Here is a 17,430-nt window from a genome sequence, read left to right as displayed (position 1 = left end):
AGAAGTGCATGACTACACTGTCCAGATATGGACACAGCAAAGTCACGTACTTCTGCAGCGGAATCCCCGACTCTATGGCCGGGGATTCCGCTACAGGAGAAGTGAGTGACTACACTGTCCATATATGGACACAGTGACGTCACTCACTTCTGAAGCGAATTCCCGACCTGTGGCAGGGAATTCCTCTTCAGGAGAATTCAGTGACTACACTGTCCATATATGGACATTGAAGTCAGTGACTTCTCCTGGAAGGGGGGGGGGGATGGGTGCAACCTACAGGGGGCTGTGTGGGATCACCTACAGGGGACTTGGTGGCATCACCTACAGGGGGCAGGGTGGCATCACCTACAGGGGGCAGGGTGGCATCACCTACAGGGGGCAGGGTGGCATCACCTACAGGGGGCAGGGTGGGTGGCATCACCTACAGGGGGCAGGGTGGGTGGCATCACCTACAGGGGGCTGGGTGGCATTACCTACCAGGGGGGCTGTGGCATTATCTACAAAGGGCTGTGTGTGGCAACAAATTTAAATGAAATTCATCCGATTTTAAAACGGACAGGGAAAAAAACGGATGCAAATCGGGTCCAAATCGGCCGGTAAAAACGGCAACTCGGCCCGGAACGGAATCGGAACGGATGCAAATCGGATGCAAACCGGCCGGGAAAATCGGCCAAAAACTGCCGATTTTCCCGGCCGACACTCGGACCCTGTCGTGTGAATGAGGCCTAAGATTAGGGATAAGGGGGGATTCCATACTGTCCCCACCAATGGCACAAAGATTAAGCAGCATGTCAACCTGGACATATTCATGTGTTGCTTTGGTCCGTCCTGTACACAACTCAATGGTTTGACTACAACAAATAGAGGTGCTTGCTAATGGAGTTTTCTTGAATCCAAGAATTTTTCTGCTGTCTGTTCCAGTGGGGTTGCTGCCCTGGATTTTTTGTATGGTGCCTTCGAACTCTGGGCGAGTGCCAAGTTTAAACAAAATTTAAAACTGCAGAGTGGGAAAGTGGCAGCCATTGTCTTTTAGCCCCACTTAAGGCATTCTGCCTAAAAGAGGGCAGGTCTCTGGGATAATCCAGCGATATGACATCATTATGCTTGCCTGCATCGGGCCGCAGACCAATAAGGCCATAGTCTGGCTGCAACAATATATGGGAATTATTACTGTTTGAGAGAATCTACTTAGCTACTATGGGACACTATTACTGTAGGGGGCACTCTGATTGGCACAATTATTTTGGGAAAAACATTGTAAGGCACCATTACTGTTGGGTGCTCTCTTCTTTGCACTATGGGGGCACTATTACTTTTGGGGGCACAAGAATTTGGGTGTCACTTTTGGGCACTATTATTCTTGAGGGGCATTCTGTTTAGCACTATGGGTGCACCATTACTGATAGAGGCACTCTGCTTGGCACAGTTATTTCGGGGAAAACTATGGGAACTATTACTGTTGTGGACACTCTGCTATGCACTATTGGCCACTATTACTGTTGGCAGAAATCTGCTTGGCACAATTATTTTGGGTGACTATGTGGGCATTATTGGTATTGGGGCCACCCATCTTGACACTATGGGGTCAGTAATACTGATGAGGCCCACTGCGTGGCACAATTATTTTGAGGGACACTATGTGGGCACTATTATTATTGGGGGCACCTTCTGATTGGCACAATTATTTTTATGGGCAATTTTACTGTTAAGTGCACTGTCTGGCACAACTATTTTTTATGGCATTAAATGTGGCACTATTAGTAGAGGGCACTAACTGTTTGGCACAATTATGTTTAGATGCACTGTGACACTAATTACTGTCAGGGAACCTATTTGGTCATAGTTATTTTCTGGGGCGCTATATACGGCATTATTAATGTCTCAAGCACCATCTGCTCACAATTATTTTCGAGGACACTATGGGAGGAATTTATAAACTTTTCTGCACCAGTTTTCTGGAGTAGAAAATTTGAAAACAACTCAAAGGGAAAAATTGCGACTTTGTGCCTCATGTGCCTGCATTACATATATCTTCCTAATGATGCCCGACGTCAGGACCTTGTATGAGCCGCGGCCTGAAGTGGGGGCCTAAGACGATCCGGGAGGGAATAGCAGAGGGGTGAGTAAACCATTTTTGCTTATCCCTGATTGGGGGTATTATTTTAAGTAGCAATATCTGTGTGGCACAATTATCTTTGCAGCACTATCTGTATGGCACTATTTCTTTTGGGGTAACTCAAGTTATGGGGCACAACAGGCATAGTATTCGGGGTAGCAGAATGAGGAGTTTCTGTAGGGATAGTCGAGATTTGCTGAAAAAGTGAAAAGCCAAATAGGTCTGAACAGATGATTTGTAGCTGGAGAGAACTCTTAATGATGCTCTCGGCCAGATGGAACTAATATCTAATTACTATATGGTTGTTATCAGTTTTCCCTATAAGGTGCGCGGCTGCATGGCCGCACACCTTCCATGGTCCCCCTGCTCACTAAAGTTTAAAGCCCCCGCACTGTCACGGGCGGCGGGCGGATGCAGTGGCGTCGCTAGCGACAACCACATTCACTTGTATGTTGGTCCTCAGGACGCACATACAAATGAATACTATAGGCTGCAGGCCACGTTGGGCTCTGGAAATCGTGCAAGCCGGCGTGACGACGTCACATCACGCCGGCCTGCGCATGCGTCCTGCTGGAGAGGCAGTGTAGTGCTCCGTCTGTCAGGGGAACGGGACAATCCTTTTTTTTTGGGCTGTGTAACACTAAATACAAGGGGAGAGAGGGGCTGTGTAGCACTATATACAGGGGGAAATTGCTGTGTAGCACTATATATAGGGGGGATTGCTGTCTACAAGTGGGATGTGTGGCACTATCTACAGTGGGTCTGTGTGGCACTATCTACACGGGGGGTCTGTGTGGCACCATCTACAGGGGGGGTCTGTGTGGCACCATCTACAGGGGGGGTCTGTGTGGCACCATCTACAGGGGGATCTGTGTGGCTCCATCTACAAGGGGGTCTGTGTGGCACTATCTACAGGGGGGTCTGTGTGGCACTATCTACAGGGGGGTCTGTGTGGCACTATCTACAGGGGGGCTGTGTGGCACTATGTACAAGGGGGTCTGTGTGGCATTATCTACAGGATTGTCTGTGTGCCACTATCTGCATGGGGGCTGTGTGCCAGTATCTGCTAGGAGGGCTGTGCGTCGCTATCTACAGGGGGCTGTGCGGCGCTATCTACAGGGGGCTGTGTGGCGCTATCTACAAGGGGGTCTGAGCGGCGCTATCTACAAGGGGGTCTGTACGGCGCTATCTACAAGGCGGTCTGTGCGGCGCTATCTACAAAGGGGTCTGTGCGGCACTATCTACAAGAGGGTCTGTGCGGCGCTATCTACAGGGGGCCGCGTGTGATGTTACCTAAAGGGGGTGATGCTATCTACAAGGGGATGTGTGATGCTATCTACAGGGGGACGGCTGTGTGTTGCGCTATCTACAGGGGGGTGATGCTATCTACAGGGGGATGGGTGTGATGCTATCTACAGACTGGCTGTGTGGCACTATCTACAGGGGGGCTGTGTGGCGCGATCTACAAGGGGTCTGCCTGTGGCGCGATCTACAGGGGACTGCGTGGGATGCTATCTACAGGCGGGTGACGCTATCTACAGGGGGATGTGTGATGCTATCTACAGGGGGTCGGCTGTGTGTGGCGTTATCTATAGGGGGGGTGACACTATGTACAGGGGGATGTGTGTGACACTATCTACAGGGGTCTGTGTGGCACTATCTACAGAGGGTCTATGTGGCACTATCTACAGAGGGTCTGTGTGGCACTATCTACAGGGGTCTGTGTGGCACTATCTACAGGGGTCTGTGTGGCACTATCTACAGGGGGTCTGTGGCGCTATCTATAAGGACAGTGGTGTAATCAGGGATCCTTTCATTGATGCCTATAATTGGTGTTTATAACTGTCTATTTTACTGGTGGACTTGTAATATTATAGCATTTAAAAAAGTAATTAAAACTAATTTAAAAGAAGTTTTTTTATTCTCTTATTTAGTCGCTATATTAGCATTTACTGGGGGTATTACTGTTGGTCATCAGATCGCCCACCATTGATGGAGACTTGCCCTGCTCCGCTCAGGAGCTGCCAAGACTTAGAGGGGACATTGGTTGTAATATTGAGTTACAGTATGGTGGTGTTAATCAGTTACAGTATATATATATTGCAGGAAAGGGGGCGCCAAAGGATCTTTAAGACCCCAGCAATGCTCTAGTCAGTCTAACAATAGAACCAAAAGGGACTGACAGCAAGAAAAAATCTGCTTTGGTTAAGTAAACCACTATCAAATACCAATTTCTGTCTGTATTGACTCTAAAGCATAAAATTCTATTAGGCACCATATAATTTACTAAAAGTAGAACTCAGTAGAAGATCAGAGTGTCTTATTCCAAAACTATTTGTGAACAAATTAGCACAAAATAAATGGTTACCTACAAGTTGTTTTCACCGTTATATTGAGCCGTATGCCTGGAAGAGCGGGAGGGATAGCCACCATAGAGACTGTGTAGTTAGTGTCAGGAAGAAGATCCAAGCATACAACTGGATTTTCATTGTCTGTAGTATAGCTGAAACTCTTCTTGTCAACAAAGTCTTTGTCATTCCAGCTAATTCTGTATATACTGAACTGTTATAAGAGAGAAGAAACAAAGCTGTAGAAATGACCCTCAGGCTACACTCACACGAGCGCATCAGATTCACGCGTGTGAAAAATGCATGTGAATCTGGTCTGTGTGTGTTGCGATATGCATCAGTATATTTTGCGAGTGCCATGCGTTATTCACGCACTCGCAAAGCACATTTTTTTTTTTTAATTATTATTTTCAATTGAATTGATGCGCAAATTGAAATGTGCATCCGTGTGCGGTGTGTGGTTTTCATGCACCCATTGACTTCAATGGTCTCGTAGGTGTATGAAAACGCACCAATATAGGACATGCAGTGAGTTTCATGCAGCGGACTCTCGATGCATGAAAACTCACGCATGTATGAATGGCCCCATTGAAATCAATGGGTCCATGTGCTGCGCGTGATTTCCATGCGCAGCACACGGACGTTGTTCGTGTGAATGGTCCCTACCATTTATTCTTTGGCACCATTAGGCCTCATTTACACGAGCGTATTATACGCGCGTGCGACGCGCGTGCTTTTCACGCGTGTCGTACGCACCTATAATAGTCTATGGGGCTGTTTAGACGATGCGTGAATTTTGCGCTGCGTGAGTGCGTTGCGTAAAACTCACGACATGTTCTATATTCTTGCGTTTTTCACGCAACACGCACCCATTGACTTCAATGGGTGCGTGAAAACAACGCATGCCACACTGACGGTCCTGCGTTGCATGCGCGAAAATCACGCAAGAGCTGTCAAAAGGATGAATGTAAACAGAAAAGCACCACGTGCTTTTCTGGTTACAAACATCCAAACGGAGTGTCAAATTAGAGATGAGCGCACCGAACTTCACCGGGTTCGGCCGAACTCGTTTTAACCGAACCCGGCAAAAAATGTTCGGGTACGCGACGTCAGGAGACAGTCACTGCCCATGGTGCTCAAAGACTTAAACTGTTTCAGCACCATGGACAGTGACTTTCGATCACAATATACATATACGTGTAAAAAAAAACAGAAGTTCTGACTTACCGATAAGTCCCGGCTCCTTCCTCCAGTCCGACCTCCCGGGATGACAATTCAGGCCAAGTGACAGCTGCAGCCAATCACAGGCCAAGCACAGGCTGCAGCCAATCACAGGCTGCAGCGGTCTCATGGCCTGCCGCGTCATCCTGGGAGGTGGGGCCGGATGACAAGAGAGGGACGCGTCACCAAGGCAACGGCCGGGAGACCGGACTGGAGGAAGCAGGCAGTTCATGGTAAGTGTGAACGTCTTTTTTTATTCACAGGTTGGTGTATATTGTGATCGGCATTCACTGTCGAGGGTGCTGAAAGAGTTACTGCCGATCAGTTAGCTCTTTCAGCACCTTGGACAGTGACGGGCGTCGACTACCTCATCTCTATGATGGCGGCTGCGCGAAAATCACGCAGCCGCGCATCATACACGGATGACACACGGAGCTGTCAATTGCCTTTTGCGCACGCAAAACGCAGCGTTTTTTTGCGCGCGCAAAACGCACACGCTCGTGTAAATGAGGCCTTATACTGTATATACAAAGGTGAACTGGTCAACTGCCTGGGCTTACCTTATACAAAATCTCCCAACCAAATAGGTCACTACTTTTCTGCCATTGCAAACAGGTTTCATTCAAAATGATGAGGTTACTGATTAGATCTTCTCTTGCTGAAAATAAATTACGCGGTTAGTCTCATTCGGCATATTCTTATAGGTTTAAATCATTAAAAAAAAAATTAGAGCCATTGAATATTACATAGGCATAAGCAATACCATCCTTAACATAGAATGTTCCTATTGGTTTACCTAGACAGCCAAAGTACAGTTCATTTTGATCAGGAGTTTATGAGATCAACAATTTACATACAGCAGTCATATTACACTATTTAAAAATGTTAATGTTTTTTCTCCCATGAAAGGAAAATTCAGCCTCTAAATTTATTTGACATGTCATGTAAAAATTTCACAAAATGTTAATTATACAGATTATACAGACTCATCAGTACCCAAGCCATTTCACCCCAAGTCTTTTGCACACTATTCGGACCAAAACTTTATAAATATTACAGTGTTTTAGAAATTTTACCAGAAATATCCAAGCTACAGCAAGGAGGTTTGGGTTCTAAAAAATATCTATTTCATTTTGAAAAGCAATGTGGGTCAATGTTGTGCTGGCATTCACTTTTAAAATGGGTGAGAAATTTACTATAGCAAAAGCTCTATGATAAACATCCTTAAAGGCTATGTAAACCTTTGAAAGGCAATTTTTTTTTAAATAAAACGTTTCATCAGTGTGTTTGGTGCAACTTCACAAATAGTTTTTATTAAAAATTAGTTTAATTTTTTTAGATACAGCTGCTCTGTATTCTCTATACAGAGCAGCTGTATTTAGCGCTATTCACTGAATCCATCAGTCCCGCAGACCTGACTGGTTCAGTGACCATTAAGTTATGAACTTAAATGTGATGGATAACAAGTGGATCCTGCGTGTTAGAGAAACGCAGGACCCGCTGTCACTGAACCCGTCAGGTCAGCGGGACTGACGGCTTCAGTGAATAGCGCTAGATACAGCTGCTCTGTATTGAGAATACAGAGCAGCTGTTTCTAAAAAAGTTAAACTAATTTTTAATAAAAAGTATTTGAACCAAACACAACAAAAATTGTGGCTTTTCAAAGATTAACATATAATCTTGAAACAGGTCATGTACTAAAAGTAATTAAAGGTATATGGCTAGGATATGCCATCAATATGTAATCATGAGGTCTGAACACCTTGACCCCCAACTATCAGGAGAATGGAGGAGCAGTTGCACTCAACAGAGCATCAGCTCCCATTTAACACCACCTTTGTCCATGTGCTGTGTCTGGTATTACAGCTCAGTTACATCTTGGTCTCCTGGGGCAAAACGTTATTGTTACTAAGCTTTTTAAAAATCAGAATACTAGTTACAGTATTATGCGATGTCACTTTCCTGAGTCCCTGATCAAAGCTAAATTTGGCTGCACAGGTGAATTGGTAATACATTGTAATAGTTAAAGAGAACCTGCACATAATGTAATAGGTAGGGCATCACAAACACTGTCTCACTTTACACTTTTTTCCTATCTTCCTCCGTTTCTATCTAACTAAATGGCAAGGGGGTGTGATGTCTTCGCTCTGACACTGTCCGATCAGCTACGGACAGTGTCAGGGCGGCTTGCGCTGTGTTCCCTCCCGCGAGAACACACACAGATACAGAGCGCTCTCTGCAGAACCACCAGTCAGTGTGTGTTCTCGCGGGAGGGAACACAGCACAAGCCGCCCTGACTCTGTCTGTAGCTAATTGTACAGTGTCAGAGCAAAGAGATCATGCCCCCTTGCCATTTAGTTAGATAGAAATGCCCCATTGACAGTTCAGGGGCTTATTTACATATCGGGCGCCAAATATAACGGCACCGATATGTAAATAACGGAGGAAAATAGGAAAATAATGTAAAGTGAGACAGTGTTTGTGAAGCCCTGCCTATTACATGCTGTACATATATGGGCAGGTGAAAGGTTCTCTATAACACGTGGAGTTTTGGTGTCGTTTGCACCCACGTATTTAAATATATTTTGCTTTTACTTGGTGAAATACCTGAGCAGGTCATATTCAGTCCTTCCCAAGTGGCATTCTCAAGGCACATAGAAAAATTCTTTCTGCCATTGTCCGTGAATCCAGGCTTACACTTATAATAGACATAGCTCCCCATAGTGGTTTGGTTATTCCACATCCAATCAGAATGTTCAATCAATAAAGGCATTCCACAGTCAACCTCTCCAATAGAAAACATACAATTATTTATACATATAATGCAAAACACAAGGCCACCAAATTCCATGTCATAAGCTGTAATGTCTCGCTAGAAGAAGATTTTATGTAAAAAGTAAACTCAAATAATGTATATAAAGCTATTTCAATTTTCACTCTAAAATGCCTGATTTGCAAAATAATTTTCTGAATGGAATGTAGAATGTTATTATGTTGGTTGGTTAAATGTAGTGAATGTTCTCCTCTCCACACAGTGTTAAAAGACTCAACGAGCTACATGATATTTTATCATATTAATGAAATATGAACTAGGTTATGGTGACTCTGAAATCTAGAATAATGACTATAGGAAACACAATTAGGATACAATTAGATACAGCCCATGCATTACCTGTACAGGAAAAAGTTATGTATTCCCATGATTCATTTGAAGTACAACTTGAAACATGCCAAATTTCTGGATTATAAAAGCCTTTCTGACATGCATACCGAACCTCACTCCCAAGACTTGAGTCTCCATTCCATTTCATTTCTGCATTTGGAACTAATAGTGGTTGACCGCAGTCTATTTCTTAAAAGGAAAAATAAATAGATTAGTCACCCACTATATCAAGTCAAAGATAAAAAGGTACAAAATAACGCAACAAAGCTTGGAGACCAACTATCTAGCAAATTAGCATCAGCAATGTAAGCACTTTAAAATTGAGGTCAATAAATTAAAGACGCCCCCATTCAGGAATATCACCTTATTTTCCCTTCACCTTATACAAATTCTTGGGCCCCTCTTATAGAATCACCATAGTCTTAATAATGGAAGAAATTTATGTGGTATCAGGTTACCTTACCGGGAGGAATTAATTTTTAACCGAACCTGTTACATGTTTTTTGGTGCTAATTTTTTATGTTTCAATGGAAAGATTATTATATAGTGATATTATACTTGGTATTTTGTGAGATAAAATATTTGTTTTCCCTATTTACTGAATAAGCACAGTTCAGAAAGTTGAGTTTACATCCACGTTGGAGGCTCTGTTCAGAGCACCCGTTGAAGATTCCGTCATATTTGCCAAAAAAATTGCGAAGCATGCAGAGGAACCTAGCATTATAAGTCTAAGATAAGCCACGTCAAATAAAATGTCATTCATCATGTGGTTGTGAGGCTGTAATGATAGAGAGGGTGGGGGAGAAGAGTAAGTTTCACATCATATACAAAGGCATAACTTGAAGCTCCTGGGCCCCTTATGCAAATATCTGTGTGTTTTCTGTGAGAAGCCTGTCTATTTTTGCCTGTGGTGTATTATATAACCTGTATATACACAAGCACAACACTATTGGCATGTGCAGAGTTGAATCAAAAGGCTTTTGCCCTCAGTACAACAGAATCAGATACACCTCACTATTATGGCATAAAGCTCGTCACCTGATGTCAGCTGTACAAGAACATTCATATAACATGGCCAAAAGGTTAAATCAGTAAATCATCGACTTTACCATTTTTATATACCATATTAGGGAATTCAGAGTTAATACACAACCATAGTGGGTGCCCAGGATGGGTGGCTCTCTGATGGGCTGGCTATTTACAAGCGTCCTATATTGACATCCACCCACTATGGGCCTCTTTCAATATGCTATGCCTTGCCCCATAGTTCATTCCCTCCATAAAATCTTTTAGGGTTAATGACCCTTTCTCTCGCATACCTTCACAGAAAAATTTGGAGAGAAATACATATATAGGGGGATATTTGCTCCTCAGTGGTGGGGACCAGGTCATTGGTTATTGGTCCATGCCGCTTTGGACCACCTTCAATCATCGTTCCTTGTAGAGCTTGTATTATCCTATAGATTATAGTGAATCATTATCTTTTCCAATAAGTACATATCCTTATTGTACTCTACAATTGAGGGAATGTTGGTTCGTGCCTATTAGATATCTTTTCAAAATATATATACTCGGTGGATCCTTATCAATAACTAATATATGGATTAATAATAGATAGGAAAAAAGCAAGCCATGATTAAGAACGCAGGCGGCGTTCGAAACGCGTAGGCCATCTACCCAATATCTAAACTCTTGGCATTACAGGACACCACTATCTATTTTTTCATTGATCCTAATTTTAAACAGATAAATAAAACTCGGAAATAGTTTCTTTTTAAATACAACAGCGCTGTATCTACCTTTTTTCCTATCTACAATTGACTGATCGTGTGCCGTCACGAAGACCCGTGCGCAAGGACTACAAAACAAAAGTCCACACATAAAAGGTGAGCTGGAGGCATCTTTCTTTTCTTCTGTTGATATGGATTAATAACTTCCTTATCTTTTTCTTCTCTCTTTTTTCTCTCCTCTTTTTCTCTCTGCAAATTAAATATATATGAGGAATATTTGGTCCTAAGGGGTGGGGACCAGGTCATGGACCATGTAATGGTCCCTTACTTGCTCCCTGTCTCTCTTGACCAATACCCAGCAATAAGTACCAAGCCTCTGGATGTATGGTATGATCAGGGGTCTGCCTCGGCTGGTGGGGACCTGGTCTGGGGCTACCTTCTGGTCTCGTCCCTGACTGGCTCCCAGCCACCCTTGTCATATACTTCCTATGACCCTAGGAATGGATCCATCTGAATCCTATGTGGTACCAATATGAGATTATCTCCTCTTGCTCTTATGCAATTAAAAAGTCCTTTAGCGTTGCATATATATATATATATATATATATATATATATATATATATATATATGTTCCATTATTTCATTTTGTGTACTCGGGATTTGCCATTGAGTCTATTCCTCTATCTCCCCTTCTCCCGTTCCGTTATTGTTTTCTCCTCTTTTTCTCTTGTTTTTTCCCCAATCATCAGGGGGGCGGGTACTGGTGGGCAAACACTTTTTGATCAAAATGTGCACTAAGAACCTCCCTATTGTAAATAGATTTAGCAGTAATGCATATTTATTTATATTTAGAGGCTTAGGTGGCATTAGTGTTCGCAGTGTGCGGTCGCCATTTTCTTGTGTGCTGTATAAATTTGCAGTCACAGGCATTCTTGCACCTGTGTACACATTTTGTATCATTTTGTTGGACTGTGCTGTTCAAACTTTTGTGATGTTTATGTGATCCATATATGTGGGGTTGGTGTCTGCCTCAATTTTTTGTTCTTGCACTCCTCCCATTCTGCCCTGGGAGATTTTAATTAGTTTAGTGCTGGTTCCTACCATCTCCAGATATATGTAGGCTTAGTCCCAGTTCTGGGTGTATGCGCAGCTTAGGTCCCCACCTATGAAGGACGCCTTGTCTCGGCCGGTGGGCAAACACTTTTTGATCAAAATGTGCACTAAGAACCTCCCTATTGTAAGTACATTTAGGAGTAATGCATATTCATTTATATTTAGTAGTTTAAGTTACATTGATGTTTGCAGTGTGCTGTCGCCATCTTTTTGTGTGCTATATATATATATATATATACAGGGTGGGCCATTTATATGGATACACCTAAATAAAATGGGAATGGTTGGTGATATTAACTTCCTGTTTGTGGCACATTAGTATATGGGAGGGGGGAAACTTTTCAAGCTGGGTGTTGACCATGGCGGCCATTTTGAAGTTGGCCATTTTGTATCCAACTTCAGTTTTTTCAATGGGAAGAGGGTCATGTGACACATCAAACTTATCGAGAATTTCACAAGAAAAACAATGGTGTGCTTGGTTTTAACGTTACTTTATTCTTTCATGAGTTATTTACAAGCTTCTCTTTGTTTACAGCCATTGACGTGTCGCAGAGGTTAACACGTGAGGAGCGGATAGAAATTGTGTTGATGTCTGGTGAACGCAGTACCCGGGTCATTGCAGCAGATTTCAATGCAAGACACCCTACGAGACCACCCATCTCCCATGCTACAGTTTGCAAACTGCTTGCCAAGTTTCGTGAAACTGGTTCAGTGTTGGATTTGCCCAAATGTGGACGCATGAAAACTGTCACTAATGAAGAAACATCATTGGCTGTCCTAGCTTCATTCAGCAAGAGCCCACAGCGTAGCACTCGCCGCATGTCACTGGAGAGTGGCATCAGTCCAACATCCCTTCGGCGGATATTAGCTACTCACAAATGGCACCCTTACAAACTCCAGCTGCTGCAGCATCTCAACGAGGATGACCCAGATCGGCGCACTGAATTTGCAGAATGGGCAAAACAAAAATTGGAACAGGACCCTCAGTTTACACAGAACATTTTGCTCAGTGATGAGGCAAACTTTTATGTGAATGGTGAAGTTAACAAACAAAACCACCGCTATTGGTCTGACACTAACCCACATTGGATAGATCCCTCCAAGACTGTTGGAACACAAAAATTTATGGCGTGGTGTGGTATATGGGGTACAAAGATAGTGGGGCCATTCTTCATCAATGGAAACCTCAAGGCCACGGGATATCTGAAATTGCTACATGATGATGTGTTTCCCTCTTTATGCACTGAAGCTGGCACGTTCCCTGAGTTTTTCCAGCAAGATGGTGCACCACCACATTATGGGTGTCAGGTCCGAGCATTCCTAGATTAACAGTTTCCTGGAAAGTGGATTGGTCGTCGTGGGCCAGTTGAATGGCCCCCTAGGTCTCCCGATCTGACCCCCTTAGACTTTTATCTTTGGAGTCATCTGAAGGCAATTGTCTATGCTGTGAAGATACGAGATGTGCAGCAACTGAAACTACGGATGCTGGAAGCCTGTGCTAGCATTTCTTCTGCGGTGTTGCTATCAGTGTGTGAAGAGTGGGAGAAGAGGGTTGCATTGACAATCCAACACAATGGGCAGCACTTTGAACACATTGTATAAGGGGTTAGAAACTTGTCAATAACTCATGAAAGAATAAAGTAACGTTAAAACCAAGCACACCATTGTTTTTCTTGTGAAAATCTCGATAAGTTTGATGTGTCACATGACCCTCTTCCCATTGAAAAAACTAAAGTTGGATACAAAATGGCCGACTTCAAAATGGCCGCCATGGTTAACACCCAGCTTGAAAAGTTTCTCCCCTCCCATATACTAATGTGCCACAAACAGGAAGTCAATATCACCAACCATTCCCATTTTATTTAGGTGTATCCATATAAATGGCCCACCCTGTATGTGTATATATATATATATATTATATATGTTCAATTATTTAATTTTGTGTACTCTGGATTTGCCATTGAGTCTACCCCCCTCTTTCCCCCTCCCTCTTTCTTCCCTTCCGTTATTGTTTTTCTTTTTCTCCTCTTTTTCTCATGTTTTTTCCCCAATCAGCAGGGGGAGGGTGCCTTCTTAATATCTTGATAGGGTTAAATTCCTATGAATTGTTCTCTAAGTTCTATGTAATAATTAGGCTCTCATAATAATAAAGAATATATTCTCATCAAATTGTATGTGGGATTTAATGCAATGCCCTTTTAGGACCAATATAATTTTGTCTCCTTTTCTATAAGAGGTATGTCACCTTTAATTGTGATATTATATGAAGCATAGACGTTAGCTATGCACCCCAGTGGCTCTGAGGAAGTCCCGGATGGAATGAAACGCGTTAGTCATAAACAGAGCATGGACGCGAATGACGTCATCATGCCGTGCGTCAAGCCTGTCGTGGTTGTTTGCTACACCACACTGGTTCTCCCGCCTCCTGCCAGATGAGCTTTCATAGCTCATATTTTCTGCTTACCTCTTTTTGCATGAACTTTATTAACAACTGCTTGGAGGTCAAGATTTATCTACACCTACGTTTAATTGAATACTTTGCCCTGTGGTCTGTTACCGGTACTATATACCTACTACCTGTATCATTTAAAAGTGAACAATTATTAGTGTGTATTTCATACAGGCACTATACGATGCCTCCTGCATGAACTTCTCCATGAAAGTTGCCTTGTGACCAAAAAATATATAACTGGTCAGCTACCTGCTGCATACAAAATATGTGGAGACTATATTTCTATATATACCACCATTGTATGGTCCTTGATTAGAGAATTACGAGGATGTTCTTTCATATAGTTTGCAATAATAATTATGAGGGTGGTGCATGTTCTTAAATGATTTTCTGTTTGAGATATATACCGTATCTGGTGTAATATTCGCAGTGGACTTGTCCACTATTCATTTTTCTGCTTATTAAACCCTAGTTGTGATCAATTTATGACATTGTAAGGGCCTCTTTCAAGCCCTAGCTTACTTATATGTTTGCAATTGTGGAATAATCTTTCTGCATCTTACTACATGGCCAGGAGGTGTGCTATTTTAAAATGTATTTATCTTATTAGGCAATAGCCTTATGAGAAATGGTATTGGTTTTTCTGTCTAAATACATTTCTATACGATTTTTTCTACCCCATTGTTTGCTGGATATGTACTAGGATGTATTTTTCTTTTTCTTTTTTTCTAGCCAAAGCGGGTGTACCTGATAGAAAGGGTGGCCTGTGCCAGAGACGTGGTGCATCCCCTTTAAGTCTGCGGCATGACGCCAGTCACCATTTAGTCACCATTGATGACTAAACTACGGGGATTGGCAGGGACATGGGCTGGTGGATCCTCTGTAGAAGACCAGTGCATGTGATTACATTATAGGAATAATAACATCACATGCCACCTCTAAGACCCCAGAGTAATGTCACAGGTAAGGGCTTTTGGAGGTGTGGCATCATTACGGGTGCCGACCATAGAAATTAAGCGCTGGGAATTGCAGCCGCCAGGCACCCGCTGTGGCCACATCCAGGAACAATGCTGACCCATGCTGGAGGCATAGTGTATCCCATTTAAGACTTGATAGTGAATGATGGCACTGTGGACATGATGTTAAAAGGGGCCACTTGTCACTTGTGGTGACATCACAGGTGATGACTTTATAGGTGGGGTTGTGGTGGGCGGTGACATCACAAAAGGTGTATCTAGTAATGTGTGTAGGGAGTTGTATCTGCTAGACAGCCTGATGGCAGGCTGTGCCCATGCCAGGAGGTGTGGTTTGTCCCCTTTAAGGTTTCATATAGGGTGATGACGCCAAAGACACTTTACTACTGATGACATCATTGGTGGTTGAGATCTCAGGGACATTCATTGGTGGGTACCATGTTTGGCACTAATGCATGTGGTGACGTGACAGGGGTGAAGACATCAGACTGGTGATGTTACTGGGTGTGATGATGCCATAATTAGCAGTGAAAGTGACATGCCTGACATGTCCCCTTCCAGGCCCCAGAATGGGTGGTGATGTCAGAGGTGGAGCCATCGCAAACAGTACCATCACAAGGGGCTCCGACACTATAAATCAAACAACAGGACCTGCAGCTGCTAGACAGCTGTGGCGGCTGCATCCAGGAACAGCGTTGCACATGCTGTAAGAGTGGTACAATCACTTTAAGGCTCCATTGTAGGTTATGACACTGCAAATGCGAGTTTTTTTGGGGACGTCGTCTCTGCCTTGGGGCCGCCACCGCTAACGACAGCTGGGGGCGTTTTCCAGAATGTGGGCTGTACCATACCTCCCTACTGTCTAACTTTTGGATGGACAGTTCTTACTTTTAACCCAAATTCCTCAGTCCCTCCTTATATGTCTCTTTTTTAAAAGATAAATAAACTAACATTAATACATTTACTATATTGTTTCCTAACTGCACATTAATTCAAACTTGTATATTATTTTAGAATTTGATGCAATTTAGACCTTTAGATGAACTTATGAACTTAGATGTGATAGATTACAGGTGGATCATATGTGTCGGCAACACGCAGGAGCCGCTGACACTGAGCCCGTCATGTCCGCGGGACTGACGGATTCAGGTAATAGCGAACAATACAGCTGCTCTGTATATAGAATACAGAGCAATTGTATCTAGAAATGTAAAACAAATTTTTAATAAATACTATCTATAAAGTTACACCAAACACACTGAGTAGCCTGTTTATTAAAAAAAAAAAAAATGCCCTGCAAAGCTGTACATAGCCTTTAACACAATAAACCAATGTCCATCCGTAACCATCCAAAAAGTTGGGAGGTATACCATGGACAGCCCTGTGTGATTCTCACCTCTACATTTAAGATTAGCTCCCTCCCATCGTCCTGCATCACTGCATACAGATGAATTATTACCACTCACTGCAATAAATCCTTTTGCACACATGAATGTCACACTGCTTCCAAACGTGGTGCTGTTACATGTGTGGATGACAGTGTTTGGAACGGCTACCGGTGGTCCACAGTCTATAGCTGAAAAAACAAAAATTACATCAGCAAAAATGAACACTATATTTGTCTGAAAATGAAAGGGGTTTTCCAGGGACACTATTTTCTTCCAGACACACAGCGCACGACCACTGTGGAGTTTTATTATTGAGAGGCAAATGGCGCGGGCATTGAGGCGTAATCAAAGAATTCAACGGGGCGGTCATTGAGGAGACTGTGGACCAATAGGCGGCCTCAAACCCGGGTATACATCAGAAGTCCCGTGTTTGAGGCATCCTATTGGTCCACAGTCTCCTCAATGTCCGCTCCGTTCATTCTTTGCTTCTACTTCAATAGCAGACCAATTTTCTTTGCATGCATGCTACAGTATTCCTCAGTAAAAATTGAGGAATAGCATGCACGCAAAGAAAATCGTGCTGCTATTGAAGTACAAGCAAAGACTGAACGGAGCAGACATTGAGGAGGCTGTGGACCAATAGGATGCCTCAAACCCGGGTATACATCAGAAGTCCCGGGTTTGAGCCATCCTATTGGTCCACAGCCTCCTCAATGTCCGCTCCGTTCATTCTTTGTTTCTGCTTCAATAGCGGCACCATTTTATATCTAAAGTTATGATGGGGTACATATATTTAGGGATGATGGCGATTATATTAGATATCTGAGCTGCGGTCACAGAATTCTGTGACCGCACCTCAGATAAAGCAGGTACAAACTAAAGGGGAAGGGAGAACTAGTGGGGAGGGCCAATAGACACAGAGGG

At 43.2% G+C, this 17,430-nt stretch overlaps 1 protein-coding gene across 1 annotated transcript in view; it reads right to left on the bottom strand.

The window, feature by feature from the left end:
- The window catches only part of SUSD1 (sushi domain containing 1), a 258,455-nt gene that overhangs the window by 111,406 nt on the left and 129,619 nt on the right, over positions 1–17,430 (bottom strand). Inside the window, exons 11-15 of the mRNA XM_075825598.1 lie at positions 16,515–16,694; positions 8,858–9,037; positions 8,293–8,472; positions 6,246–6,343; positions 4,489–4,678 (exon numbers count right to left, since the gene is read on the bottom strand). Of these exons, the coding sequence (XP_075681713.1) occupies positions 4,489–4,678; positions 6,246–6,343; positions 8,293–8,472; positions 8,858–9,037; positions 16,515–16,694 (828 nt within the window). The remainder of the gene's footprint in view (positions 1–4,488; positions 4,679–6,245; positions 6,344–8,292; positions 8,473–8,857; positions 9,038–16,514; positions 16,695–17,430) is intronic.

The sequence above is a fragment of the Rhinoderma darwinii genome, chromosome 1, assembly GCF_050947455.1.
Source record: "Rhinoderma darwinii isolate aRhiDar2 chromosome 1, aRhiDar2.hap1, whole genome shotgun sequence".
NCBI classification, from domain to species: domain Eukaryota; kingdom Metazoa; phylum Chordata; class Amphibia; order Anura; family Rhinodermatidae; genus Rhinoderma; species Rhinoderma darwinii.
Note: the sequence above shows the minus strand (reverse complement) of the source record. Positions and strands in the feature narration are given on the sequence as shown.